Source organism: Pan troglodytes, chromosome 1 (assembly GCF_028858775.2).
Source record: "Pan troglodytes isolate AG18354 chromosome 1, NHGRI_mPanTro3-v2.0_pri, whole genome shotgun sequence".
NCBI lineage: Eukaryota > Metazoa > Chordata > Mammalia > Primates > Hominidae > Pan > Pan troglodytes.
In genome coordinates, this window is record NC_072398.2 from 168890198 (window position 1) to 168905418 (window position 15221).

The 15221-nt window shown below is 40.4% G+C and overlaps 1 protein-coding gene across 14 annotated transcripts in view; it reads right to left on the reverse strand.

Annotated features, from left to right (window-relative positions):
- Positions 1-15221, reverse strand: part of PATJ (PATJ crumbs cell polarity complex component) — a 421434-nt gene that overhangs the window by 54753 nt on the left and 351460 nt on the right. For 6 of the 14 annotated variants that reach the window (XM_016919657.4, XM_016919633.4, XM_063817311.1 and 3 more), the window contains one exon: positions 6539-6628. The exons of 6 other annotated variants lie outside the window; for them this stretch is intronic. In XM_016919657.4, the coding sequence (XP_016775146.3) occupies positions 6539-6628 (90 nt within the window). Of the gene's footprint in view, positions 1-6538; positions 6629-13685; positions 14458-15221 lie in introns of those variants that run through there. 2 more of the 14 variants (XM_009459103.5, XM_054683682.2) reach the window with 2 other exon arrangements.

Here is a 15221-nt window from a genome sequence, read left to right on the forward strand (position 1 = left end):
TCCCACAGTGGGGATTTGAGTCCTGCAGCGCCCAGGGTCCTCCTATTCCTTGCCCCCAGGGCACACACACAGGTTTTAAGACCCTGCTGGCAATGGTCAAGGGCTGACATCTTTGACACTTGTCAGAGCCTACAGGCTGACACCTATAGGACCCCAGGCATGAAAGAAGTCAAGCAGCAGGACTTCTGGACTTGAGAGATCTTATAGGCTTGGCCAAGAATAGGCTTGATGATGAGCAGGCAGTGCTGATGGCAATGACCACAGGGGCATCATCGATGTCTGGGTGTTTGGTTGGTACCCTTTGGAGTTAACGAGCCACCAAAATGGCTGAGGTTGAATTTCACCTTAGTCCAGAAGTATGGAGCCTCAGAATTAAGTTCATATGAAGTAAAGAAATGAATATTTCTTGCAAAAATATGACAAGATAGACAAAATACACACACCTACACACACTCACACCCACACCAAACCTTGTTTGTTTGCTTTTTAATTTAAAAAAATTTTTTTGAGATTGTATCTCCCTTTGTGGCCCAAACTAGAGTGCAGTGGCTCAATCATAGCTCACTGCAGCCTCGACCTCCTGGGCTCAGGTGATCCTCCTGCTTCAGCCTCCCAAGTAGCTGGTACTATACGTGTGCACAACCATGGCTGGACAATTTTTTTTTTTTTAAGTAGAGATGGGGGTCTCACTATGTTGCCCATGCTGGTCTCAACCTCCTGGGCTCAAGCAATCCTCCTGCCTTGGCCTCCCAAAGTGCTGGAATTACAGGTATGAGCCACTGTGCCCAGCCATATATATATATATATATATATATATATACACACACATATATATATATATACACACACACACACATATACACATGTATATATATGTGTGTGTGTGTGTGTATGTATATATATATGTTTTTTTTTTTTTTTTTTAAGAGGAGTCTCACTATGTTGCCCAGAACTCCTGGGCTCAAGCGATCCTCCTGCCTCATCCTGGGAGCTGGGACTACAGGCATGTCCCATAGCACCAGGCTTACTTTCTATTAAAAACAAAATAACAACAGAAAAACAAAAAAAGGGCTTCTATACAAATTCCACAATAGAGAAGCAACAAAAGAAAACAAGAGGTCTATAACTAAATAACCCATCTGGATTCCAAATACTTTTACAATGCTAAATACCGTACTTTCATTTTATCGCTATACAGTTCTGAAAACATTCTTTATTACAGCAATTAGAGAGGCAGCCCCCAAAAGCCAGGAAAAGTTTCTGGATCCAGACAATTTACATTTCAGATTCTGTACCAGGAATACATTTTAGACCTTTCTTTGTTTTAACTCTGATTTATGAAATTTCCAGACCCAGGGAGTGTTTACACTGCTAAGAGTTTGTTTCTCTGAACTGTTTCAGGGGAATGATTTGGAGGAAACTTGCGGGGTCAGTGGCTTGCGGTGATCCCTGCGACACTAATGAGATCCTACCAAAGGTCATTTGTATTAATGTAGTACGAGGAGAAACTAATGCAGACTCCTGGTAGCACCCTGTAATGATACTGGTTTTCAAAGTTTGGTGCCCAAATACCCTATTTTCACTGGATTGAAAGAGTCACACACTACACTCGGACTATGCATGGCTTTTACAGAATTTGATTTTCAGCAAAAACTCCTTTGATCTTGGAATATTACAAAAGGCAAATAGAAAATTTCTGTTCACTCGTACTCAAAAGAAAGAAAAGACCCCCTTGGAATTTTTATTCCATAAAAGAGGTCTGAATTCAAAATCCTTAGATATTTTCTGGCGCTCAATGAACTATCCTACATAAAGGATGCCAGTGACCCTAAAGGAATAATATATTAATAGTTTCAAATGCTGAACTCACTGCAAATGATCCATTTTTAGTCCGTAAGTCTTTATGTATTTAAAATTCTCCATTTCTTTCTTTCTTTTTGTTTGACTGCTACTGTAATTCCTCTTAAAGTTATTAGTGAAGGCTGGGCATAGTGGCTCACGCCTATAATCCCAGCACTTTGGGAGGCCGAGTTGGGTGGATCACTTGAGGTGGGTGGATCACCTGAGGTCGGGAGTTCGAGACCAGCCTGGCCAACATGGTGAAACCCCGTCTCTACTAAAAATACAAAAATTAGCCAGGCATGGTGGCACGTGCCTGTAATCCCAGCTACTCGGAAGGCTGAGACAGGAGAATCACTTGAACCCGGGAGGCAGAGGCTGCAGTGAGCTGAGATCACACCACACTCCAGCCTGGGCAAGACAGAATGAGACTCTGCCTCAAAAAATAAAAAAATAAAAAATAAAGTTATCAGTGAAGATACAAGAAAATACGAGACACTGTGACCTGTCAAGAGAAAACGGCCACATTTCTTTTTTTGTTGGTTTGTTTTGTGTTTAATTCATCTAGTGTATTTAGGGGAAAAAAAGGCCACATTTCTTATTGTGTGCCCCTGTAGTCTATGAAGCTGTGGTTCTGGATAGTTACATTAATTGGGGGTGAGAGGTGGAAGGTGGGGACCAAGAGCTAAATTAGAAATGTGGGCTCGTGAATTCAAAAGAAAACCTGATTTATGTTTTAAAACATGCAATTCAGAGAGTGGAACAGAAGAGTAAAAAAGATACTGGGTTGGGATATTTTATGCATCTACTTTGTGAATAGATGAAATAATAGGTCATTAATGAAAGACTGACCTTTATTACTTTAAATTAAAAATTTGGTGTTGATTATGCATATGATGCTTATCTCATCATTGGATATCCTCCTAAATTTTAATGCTCTTGAATTATTCAAGCAAAACTGCAGCTCTGAGTGCCTTCTCCCCTACCCGCCCTCCCTTCCTATCTCTGCATATTAAATAACATTCCAAAACCCAAGACCTCAGTGACTCCAGCCTACAAATACCAATGATTTCTAAAACTCATCTATTCCAAAAGCAGTCCATTAATCAACCCACTCTGCAGGTGGCTTGCTGGCTCACTCTGAAGACAGGCTATAGAGGCAAAGGATTATGAGCTAGGCTTCTGGAGTCAGACTTCTTTGGTCTAAATCTTGGCCCTGCTACTGTTGGCCGTGGGACTTGGGGGAAGACTGTTAACCTCTCCAGGGCTCCGCTTTTTAGATGGTTTTAACAGTATTATCTACCAATAAGGCTTTACGTACAGTGCGAGCACACAGTAAGGAAGCGATAGATTGCTTTTTTTTTTTTTTTTGGGGTTGAGACAGAGTCTTACTCTTTCGCCCAGGCTGGAGTGCAATGGTGCAATCTCGGCTCACTGCAACCTCCACCTCCCAGATTCAAGTGATTCTTCTGCCTTGTCCTCCCATGTAGCTGGGACTACAGGCATGTGCCACCACACCCAGCCAATTTTTGTATTTTTTAGTAGAGATGAGGTTTCACCATGGTGCAAGCTGGTCTTGAACTCCTGGCCTCAAGTGATCCACCCGCCTTGGCCTCCCAAACTGCTGGGATTACAGGCATGAGCCATTGCCCCCGGCCAGGTAATATTTTTAATAGCACCTGTCCATTCTTATTTATTTTACATCTATGTGCCATAGATGCTACACACTTCCCATTTGTCCAATTTAATCCTCATAACAACTCATCAAATTCAGTGTTATTAGTTCCACTTACAGCTGAGGAAACGAAAGCTCATAAGGGTTCAGACTTGACTAGGTCTCTGCAGCTTCTAATTAGGAGAGATGAAATTCCATCTCAGGATTGTTTAACACCAAAACCTGTGCTCCCACCACGATAGTAAGCTTCTCATCTGTTTTGAATATTTGATTTTGTACTTGTACAAAAGCTAGCTTGGGATTTTCCATATGGCATCAATTCTGTTGAAATATTGTCACCTCAACTCCACAGCAGAAACTTGAGGGCGTGAGTTGATTATTTTACAGAGAGTGAACAAAAAGATGACTTGTGGAAGCAGAAGTTGAAGCCTTTGACTTAATGAGGCGAGGTGATGATCCGTAGATCTCACTAGCTAGTGCTGGCACATGGTTAGGGGTTTGCACTACAGAAAGCATGATGCATAGGCCCCCTCCCAATCTCCAACAGAGTCCCTCTCATTTGTTATTCTTTTTTTTTTTTTTTTTTTTTTTTTTGAGACAGGGTATTGCTCTGTTGCCCAGGCTGGAGTGCAGTGGCATGATCTTGGCTCACAGCAAAATGGGCCTCCTGGGCTCAAGCAATCCTCCCATCTCAGCTTCCCAAGTAGCTGGGACCAAGGCGTGTGCCACCACACCTGGCTAATTGTGCTTTTTCGGTATTTTTTGTAGAGACAGGGTTTTGCCTTGTTGCCCAGGCTGGTCTTGAACTTCTGGGCTGAAGTGATCCTCTCACCTCAGCCTCCCAAAGTGTTGAGATTACAGGCGTGAGCCACCACCACGCCTGGCCCATTTGTTATTCTTATCTCTTTCCTTCCTTACCTTCAGCTTTTCAGTCCTATTTCTGTGCACCTATATTATTCACTTAATGATTTTTTTCTAAGACAAATACAAAATACTACAATAGATACAAGTGATACATTGATGTTCAAAAAAAAAAGTTGTTTAGCCCAAGAAAAAAGATTAATTTCTATCAATTAACGGCACAGAACTGAGGATCATTTATAGATGATCAAGACTGACAGAGTCAAAAATGAATTTCCTCCTGGTAGTTGTGTGATTTTCACTGGGACAACAGAATTGTAAGTAAGATGACCTGTTTATTTACTGCTTCAGACAAGACCAGTGATTTCCTTTTGAACGTTTTATTTATTTATTTATTTGAGACAGGGTCTCGCTTTGTTGTCCAGGCTGGAGTGCAGTGGTGCAATCTTAGCTTACTGCAGGTTTGACCTCCTGGGCTCAAGTGATCCTCTCACCTCAGCCTCCTGAGTAGTTAGCACTTCAGGCACATGTCACCATGCTCTGCTAATTTTTAAATATTTTGTAGAGACAGGGTCTTGCTATGTTGCCCAGGCTGGTCTCAAACTCCTTGGCTCAAGTGATCCTTCTGTCTCAGTCTACTAAAGTGGTGGGATTACAGGTGTAAGTCACTGTGCCCAGCCTGGATACTTTAAAATTATTCATTTGACTTGCCAACTCAAGAGCCAGTGAAGAATATAATCAGTGAAAGGGAGAATCTCCCAAAAAGTGGTTTTCTCATAGCCAGAAGGGTCAGACAGGATTTGAGAGACAAGGGAAGTCTTCTGCTTAAAAACTTCTCCCTCGACAGTCTGTCTGAAACACCTTTAACCAAGGAAAACTCCCGTTATTCCACAATTAAACACTTCAAACATCAAATCTTTATAAACATTTAAAACATTAAAGAAAAAATGGACAACCAGGAAGAAGTAGCTGGCTAGCAAATTCATCATGTTGCTTAAGAAACTATTATCTTTAGGCTGGGCACAGTGGCTCACGCCTGTAATCCCAGCACTTTGGGAGGCTGAGGCAGGCAGATGACCTGAGGTCAGGAGTTTGAGACCAGCCTGACCAACATGGTGAAATCCCATCTCAACTAAAAACTCAAAAATTAGCTGGGCGTGATGGTGCGTGCCTGTAGTCCCAGCTACTCAGAGGCTGAGGCAGGAGAATCACTTGAACCTGGGAGGCAGAGTTTGCAGTGAGCCGAGACTGTGTCACTGCACTCCAGCCTGGGTGACAGAGCGAGACTCTGTCTCAGAAAAAGAAAAGAAAAGAAAAGAAAAGAAACTACTGTGTTAACATCTCCATTCCTAAGAGAGTATTTATTTTTAAACATGGATAATGTATGCACATGGTACCATACTCAAAATAGTATTCACTGATAAGTATCTCTCTAGCACTTGTTCCTCAGCCACCCAATTTCTTTATCTAGAAACAAGCAGTATTAAGTTTTTTGTGTATTTTTGTGGAGATTTTCCATATATCTATATTTGAAGTATAGGCTACCAAGTGCTTGAGGGTTATGCTTTCTTTTATCTGCTACCTCCTTTGTTTCATGAAATTCTACAAGTGCCACCTCTTCTATAACACCTTCCCTAACTCCCTCCCCTGATAAAGTTGATTGATCCTTCTTGTGAGTCACCACTATGTAAGTTCATTAGTACCACTGAACTTATCACAGCATCATGAATGTCTGTTCAGGGCTCTATGTCTCGCGCCACCTCCCATCCTTGATGGAAACCTTCAGGACAGAGGCTGCTTCCAACTCATCTTTTTATTCTGGTGCCAAGTCCAGAGTAGGCACTCAATAAACATTCATTAAATGATTGTCAAGAAATTGGTTGGAGATAGATAGAGGTTACAATGACTCAGAAAGGGGAGGCTGGAAAAGTTAGTGTGTCATAATCTTACTCCAACCAAAACCAATTGTATGGTATGAATGTACCCTCCAAAATTCATGTTGAAATTTAATTGCCATTGTGACAGTATTAAGAGGTGAGACCTTTAAGGCGTGATTGGGTAATGAGGGCTCTGCCCTCAAGGATGGATTAATGTTGCTATCTTGGGAGTGAGTTCCTAATAAAAAGAGTTCAGCCCCCCTCCCTCTCTGCCTCATGTGCTCACTTGCCCTTCAACTTCTGTCACAGGATGATGCAGCATGAAGGCCCTCACCAGATGCTGGCTCCATGCTCTTGGACTTCCCAGCCTCCAGAACTGTGAACCAAATACAATTCTTTTTTTAATAAATTACCCAGTCTCAGATATTCTGTTATAGCAGCAGAAAGTGGAGTAAGACACCAAGCTTCTGATGGTAAAATAATAGTGACACACAACCAAAATACCCATCACAAATGGATTTTAAATCCATTGAAGTTTCCAGAGGATTTACTTTAGCTCAGAGGGCAATTTAAGAGAACCAAGTATTAAGGACTTAATTATCACTGAGCCCCACAAAAATCCCAAACTCCCCCAAGGGGATTTAAATTCTGAATTGTTGGAAAAGAATTTCACAACATGCAATAGTATATCCTTAGACAGAGTCAATGTCACCAGACACTTCAGCTCATCAATCACCATTTTTATTGTTCAAGCTGCCAACAGGTAGATAAAGTAACTCATAAACACACCAATCATTCAGCAAAAGGCAACCTTATTGTCACAATAGACTCATAACACTTAAAGAAGCCAGGTGTTAGAAAAATTAACTAAGGGTCTCCTGTGGGCTGAAGGATATCAATAAGTACCCTTTTGTGGGTGAACTATTTTAGTAGATGAGATTTTACATTTCTAGATATTTAGTAGATTGTTTTAACAAGCATTTTAGGACAAAACTTTGACAAATAATCATATGTAGATAGTATTATAAAGAACTATGAATACATGGCTTAATTACACTGCTTGCAGGCATGTTTTACTTAATTTGATCACTACTCTGGAATTAAACTCAATCTTTGCCATACTCATAAAAGTCCCTACCTGCACTCCCTACACATACAAAAAAAATCCTAAGGGACATTTTAACTACAGAAAAGTTTCACATTAAATCTCACATTGAGGTGAAAAACATATTCACCAGTGATCCAGAAACAGTGTTATGTCTTATTACCCTGCATTAGGGGAAAAGTCCCTCCTAACAAGAAAAACCCATGAGGACCAAAAAAAAAAAAAAAAAAAAAAAAATGTTGGAGATATTGTATACAATAAAATAGTCATATGTTTTCCTTTGAAAAAAACTATGGTTTGGATCTGTGGCCTTGGAGGAAGGATGTAGCTTTTAAACACCATTTAATAGTTTTTCCCCTCTATGGCTGTCCCTGTTCAGAAATCATAAAGACAGCCATGTCTTCTACACAGTAGATGACTTTCTCAGCAGGAAAGCCGTAAACCAACGAGGGCTGATAATATGGCGGGGGTGGCAAAATCCTCAATCTAGTGCTGTGTAAACCAAAACTACATCCAAATCTACACTGAAAAACACATGGTTATGCATTAAGTTACTGATTTGTGATGTCTACTACAGTTATAGAGTTTAAAAAGAAAGGGTTAGGTTAAAACTTTTAAAGTATATTTCACTTTGAGCAAAGCTGATAGACCCCAAACTGTATTTATATATAAAAAAGGATTCAGTTAACAGAGTAGAATTAAAAAAAATAAAAAAAAATTTGAATGTTTTAGAACACGATTCTTTTCCATCCTAAAGCCTTTGTGACCAAATGCTTTAAAAATTTTAAAAAGCTTCCCTATTATATTCAACTAGAATGTGATTTGAAAAAAATGTGCAGTAGTCTGTGAAAGAAAAGACTCAGGACTGGGAGGTCAGAGGAATTAAATTTTCTGACAGCTCTGCAGGTAACCAACTGGATCAATTTGTTCATGACACTAATATTACCAGTAAAGCACAGAGTTGAATGAACTACATGACTTTTTTTTTTTTTTGAGACACGGTCTCACTCCGTTATCCAGACTGGAGTGCAATGGCGCAATCTTGGCTCACTGAAACCTCCACCTCCTGGGTTCAAGTGATTCTCATGTCTCAGCCTCCTGAGTAGCTGGGATTACAGGTGCACACCACCACACCCAGCTAATTTTTGTATTTTTAATAGAGATGGGGTTTCGCCATGTTGGCCAGGGTGGCCTCAAACTTCTTTTTTTTCTTTTTTCTTTTTTTTTTTTTTTTTGAGATGGAGTCTTCCTCTGTCACCCAGGCTGGAGTGCAGTGGTGCAATCTCGGCTCACTGCAAGCTCCACCTCCCAGGTTCACGCCATTCTCCTGCCTCAGCCTCCTGAGTAGCTGGAACTACAGGCGCCCACCACCACGCCTGGCTAATTTTTTGTATTTTTAATAAAGATGGGGTTTCACCATGTTAGCCAGGATGGTCTCTATCTCCTGACCTCGTGATCCACCTGCCTCAGCCTCCTAAAGTGTTGGGATTACAGGCATGAGCCACCACGCCCAGCAAGCCTGGCCTCAAACTTCTGACCTCTAGTGATCTATCTGCCCGCCTCCGCCTCTCAAAGTGCTGGGATTACAGGGGTGAGCCACTGCACCTTGCCTGAACTACATGACTTCTAAAGTCATTCCAGTTCTAAAATTCTAGGCCTCTATGAACCCAAATGTTGTGTAGAGTGAAGCAGATAAAGTCATTGTTTTATACAGATATTTAGGTCCTACCTAAGAATAAGACCTCCTTCTAAATGGTAGGTCAGAAGAATCCTAACTGCCATAGGTTGAACAAGATATAAAAGCTATGGAGGCTGGAGTCAGACTCTGTTTTAGTTACCTTTGGCCGCAAAACTTAGTGGCTTAAAACAACTATTTATTTGTTTACAATTCTATGGGTTTGCAATTTAGGCTGGGCTCAGCTGTGCAGTTCTTCTGCTTTACATTATGTCACTTGGGTTCTGAAGTGAGCTTGCTGTCAGGTTAACCCAGGCTGGTTGTGTCCTGGATGGCTTTACTGTCATGTCTGGGGCCTCAGCTAGAATGGCTGGGCCTCTCTCCCTCCACGTGGTCTCTCCACATGCTGTTTCATCCTCCAGGAGGCCAGTCCAGACTTCTTCACAGGGTAGCAGTGTTTCAGGAGAGCAAGAGCTAAAATTGCAAGGCCTCTTGAGACCAAGGCTTAAAAGTTACACAATGCTACTTTTGTCACTATTGGTCAGACTGGATTCAAGGAATCTGGAAAGAGCTGCATAAAATTTATAGTCTTTTTTTTTTCCTTTTTTTTAAATTTGAGACAGCACATATAGCCAGTTTCAATGTACCACAGATTCTATCAAGGTTGCCAGAGGAATTTTCCAGCCTGCAAACAGTGGAAGGCAGCAATGTATGCTGGGAAGAGTACTGGCTATGGCCAGATAAACCTGTGTTCAGATTTTAGCTCTGCCACCTATCATAGATTTATGATACTTCCATTAAGTTATTTAACCTCTCTGAGCCAGTTTTTCTGCCTCTGCAAAATGGAACTAATAAATCCCCCCTTTTAGATTTTCAGGATGAGATGGGGTTATATGCCAAGTAAAGTGTCAGCTAAATCACAGGTATTGAGTAATTGCTCATGAGAGCTCCTAACATAGATACTAAGTTTGAAGGGGCATATCTAGTATATAAAACATCTATGTTGGGCCAGGCGCGGTGGCTCACGCCTGTAATCCCAGCACTTTGGGAGGCCGAGGCAGGTGGATCACCTGAGGTCAGGAGTTCAAGACTAGCCTGGCCAACCTGGTGAAACCTCGTCTGTACTAAAAATACAAAAAGTTAGCTGGGTGTGGTGGTGGGTGCCTGTAATCCCAGCTACTTGGGAGGCTGAGGCAGGAGAATCACTTGAACCCGGGAGGAGGAGGTTGCAGTGAGCTGAGATCGTGCCATTGCACTCCAGCCTGGGTGACAAAGTGATCAAAATTCATGACTCTAAGGATGAGTGACACCAGTCTTGTCCATTTTTTTCATTTCTAGTTTTCCTGTTATTATGGTGATCCCAAAATATAACTGAAATATAATCTTTCAAGAAAGATTATACTACAAGGATATTTTAGATTATTTTTCCCAAGTCACAGACTACTCAGGATTAAGCTCAAAGGACCATGTGAATGCCAACAAGCTCTAAGCCAGACTGCAGGAGTCTCATTCCCAGACATTTTGATTTTTCTTGGTCAAGTACAATCCTCACTGATCATGGATTCCATATCTGTGAATCCATCTACTCCCTAAAATTTATTTGTAACCCCCAAATCAATGCTCTCAGCACTTTTGCCATCATTCTCAAATGTACAGAGTGGTAGAAATTTGTGTCTTCTGATTTCCTTTTTCCCAGCTGGAGTTGAAAAAGGTGTTACTCTGCCTTCTTGTTTCAGTTCCCATACTTCTTGTTTCATGTTGTTTTGCTTGCCAGCTGCATAGTTGAACAGGTAAACAAGAACCCTTTTTGTGGTCTATGTAGTGTCTTTTTTTTGTTTTAATTTTTGTGCTTTTTCTGTTTAAAATGGCACCCAAGCATAGTTCTGGGGTTCTGTCCAGTGTTCCTAAGTACAAGAAGACGAGGATGTGCTTCATTGAGAGAGTATGTGTGTAGATAAGCTGTGTTCAGGCATGAGTTTCAGTGCTGCTGGTCATGCATTCAATGTTAATGAACCAACACTATATATTAAACGAGGTGTCTTTAAGCAGAAACATACATAAAGCAATGTTGAAAATGTTGACTAGAAGCTTGGAAAAACCTGCCTCTGTATTTCCCCTAGCAGCAATGGTTCACTCTTCACTAATCAGTGTTTGCCTTGACTTTATAGAATACAACTCCTGTGAACAGTGAGAATCAGCTATAATTCCTACTGTTGCTTTTCCCGGGTGATACTTTACAAAAAAAAACTGGGAAGCACAATGTGAAAGGCAGAAATGCAGACAAATGCTTTCTCTAATAGAGTTGACAGGACTCATGTTGACAAAGGCAGTCCTTGCCACAATGAGGCAGGGGTTGATGAATCCAAGGATGGGAAACTTAAAAATGCATTTCCTCTATGCTGTGGCATGTATTTTTATGCTTATATGTCAATGCATTTTGTGGATCTATATTTTTTGAACCAATTACAAAGATAAAATGCAGAGATGATTCAAGATGAGTTGGAAAGTTACTTATCTTCTCCACCTTTGGACCAAGAACTTTTCTCTCCTTTGATATAAAGAGTTATTTGGTATCACCTCATTGATTCATGAGAAGCAAAAGATTAAGCACTACTTAATTTCAGTATCTCACAAGAGCATGCAGGACCTGAGGCAGAATGTAGTCAATCAAAATTATACTTACTTTAAGATAATTTTTTTCTTATTTTAACAATTTTACAATTTGGATGAATCTAACACTCAAGTGTACATTCAATCTACTACTTTCCCACCATGGGTCACGATAAAAGATTATTGCCTTTGAAGATACACAGTGTTTGCCGAGCTGATGTTGTTTTGCCTGCCCGCTCCATAGGTTGAACAGATAATTGTTTCTGTTCAGAAAACCTGAGGGACTGTAGCTGTAGAAGGGAAGTCAGCAAGGGTCAAAGGAACTTACTGATCATACTTGAAATCATAGTTTTAAAAAATCTGGATACTCTATTTGGTTCACAAATAATAAATTAGTTTACTGCACAGATTTTCCCCAAAATCTCACAACACAGTCAGACTTCAGTTGACCCTTACAAAACTCTGCTATAAAATAAACACAGAGCTAGTCTATATATCCTAATATTCATTTACAAAATCCCTCAAGAAGGAAGAAAATGGATCATAATGTTCAGTACCTACTGTTTTGAAATATTTGAAACATTCTCAGCTAATAAACTATAGATAACGTAAGTGGGCATTATAACAGCAATAAATAATGGTGGCTCTTTTGACATAAAAAAGATTAAATACTCACTTACACTAGAAGAAATAACACTAACATCTCTCTCTCTCTCTGTGTGTGTGTGTGTGTGTGTGTGTGTGTGTGTTGAGACAGAATCTAGGTTAGGTTCAGTGGTTCATGCCTATAATCCCAGCACTTTGGGAGACTGAGGCGGGAGGATTGCTTGAGCCCAGGAGTTTGAGACCAGCCTGAGCAACAGAGTAAGACCCTATCTATATCATTATTTTAAAATATAAAAATAAAAAAAAGAGAAACAGAGTCTTACTTTGTCACCCACGCTGGAGTGCAGTGGCGGCACCACAGCTCACTGTAGCTTTGAGGTCCCAGACTTAGGCAATCCTCTTGCCTAGCCTATCAAGTAGCTGGGACCACAGGGCACACACCACCACACCTGGATAATTTTTAATTTTTTGTAGAGACAGGGTCTTACTATGTTGCCGGAACTGGTCTTGAACTCTGGGCCTCAACTGATCATCCTGTCTTGGCCTCCCAAAGTGCTGGGATTACAGGCATAAGCCACTGTGCCTGGCTGTGTGTGTTTTTTAATGCAATGGACTATGCAAGCAATCCTAAAACCCAAACTCAGGGATTGCAAACTATTACATATATTTACAGGTAACTAATATGTGAAATAAAATCACAGCAATACATGGCTAATATAAGAACTGCTGTAAATATATTAAAAGGTTTTGCATTTCAAGACTGAGCAAGTTTTCTCTTCTTAAGCTCAAAAAAGAAATGGCTTTATATTTATTTAAAATGGAATTCCGTTACCCAAGTCTTCATTTAACAAAAAGTTGATACTTATCAATATGAATATAATTTTTCATACAGAAATATAGACTTATTTTAAGGAAATGGTATATGATTTGCATTATATTTTATAAATCCCCACAGTTCCATTTGGTTATTATTTATTAAATTTGACTTAGCTTACATAATATTTTTGCTTATATTCATATTCTTTAAGACCAGAAATGTCCAAATCTGGAATTCAAAGGTACTATTCATTAACATTCTTTCACTGTGATTCATAGACTTTTTGCAAACTCTGCTTTGATTTTAAAATAAAACTAAGGTAATAAGATGTTTTGTATAAAAATATATGACTTAAGCAATAACAATAAAAGGAGCTTGGCTTTGGTGGATCACATGCCAAAGCAAACCACACTCCTCATGAAATAGACTGTACAAAGTTCATGTCAGGGAGAATAACAAAATAAAACACTTAATCAAATATAAAATAGCTTTCTATTCTGCTTATTTAAAAAATATCCAGTGGTTTAAATTGCTGTAGTCCTACGTTTAAATTATCAAAAGCAGTACCAGAACGCAACATGATGAGGGGTTAAGTGAGGTCACTTCAGAACAACATATGGTTATAGCTAAAGAACAGGTATTCTTTATTTCAATTTCTAGATAGATGAATTTTGCCACATAGTACCCAAATGGGAGAGTATGTCTACCATGATATTTCTTGCTAACGTAGCTGCCCTATAGAACTTTTGTTTAATAAGAATGAATTAAATTGGTATTAAATCAGGTGATTGAAAAAAACGTGGATTTGAAACTTGGAGAGAAATGACAAGATTCTAACTCTCGGCTGGGCACAGTGGCTCATGCTTGTAATCCCAGCACTCTGGGAGGCTGAGGTGGGCGGATTGCCTGAGCCCAGGAGTTTGAGACCAGCCTGGGTAACATGGTGAAACTCCATCTCTACTAAAAATACAACAAATTAGCTGGGTGTGGTCGCGCGTGCCTGTAGTCCCAGCTACTCAGGAAGCTGAGGCAGGAGAATCGCTTGAATTTGGGAGGCGGAGGCCGTAGTGAGCCAAGATCGTACCACTGTACTCCTGCCTGGGTGACAGAGCGAGACTTGGCTCAAAAAATAAATAAATAAATAAATAAATAAAAGTCGTTTTCTTGCCAGGTGCAGTGGCTCACACCTGTAATCCCTGTACTTTGGGAAGCTGAGCCAGGTGGATCACCTGAGGTCAGGAGTTCAAGACCAGCCTGGCCAACATGGCGAAACCCCATCTCTACTAAAAATACAAAAATTAGCTGGGTGTGGTGGTGGGTGCCTGCAATCCCAGCTACATGGGAGGCTGAGGCAGGAGAACTCCAGCCTGGACGACAAGAGTGAGACTCCGTCTAAAAAAAAAAAAAAAAAAAAATTACAACTCTGACATTCGCAGGACTTTTTATCATTAAGAATATCTAAATCTAAAAAGAGAATAGTGCTTGAATCACGTTTTTTTTTTTTTTTTTTTAACAGGCAAGGTCTTGCTCTGTTGCTCAGGCTGGAATGTAGTGGTGCAATAAAAGTTTACTGCAGCCTTGACCTCCCGGGGTCAAGCCATCTTCCTGCCTCAGCCTGCCAGGTAGCTGGGACTACAGGCACACGCCACCATGCTCAGCTACTTTTTGTATTTTTAGTACAGACAGGGTTTTGCCATGTTGGCGAGGCTGGTTTCAAACTCCTGACCTCTGGTGATCCACCCACCTCGGCCTCCCAAAGTGCTGGGATTACAGGCATGAGCCACCCTGTCCAGCCTATTTTATTTTATTTTTAAATAAGAGATGGGGTCTCACTATGTTGCCCAGGCTGGTCTCAAACTCCTAGGCTCAAGTGATCTACGTGCCTCAGCCTCCCAAAGAGCTGGGATTACAGGTGTGAGCCACCTTGCCCAGCCAAATCACTTTTTTAAAGTTTGATGTTGAAAAACAAATATGCAATTGTCTAGGAACAAAGCCACATTTCACTGTCCAGGTAATATACCAAAGACACACAGACAAAGTTAAGGATCTACTTTAATACAAATGTTTATAATTAATAATAACTGAACTCAGTTTAAATAGGCACTGGGCAAAGTTCTTCATATTCATTATCTTAATTAATTCACATGACAATCTTA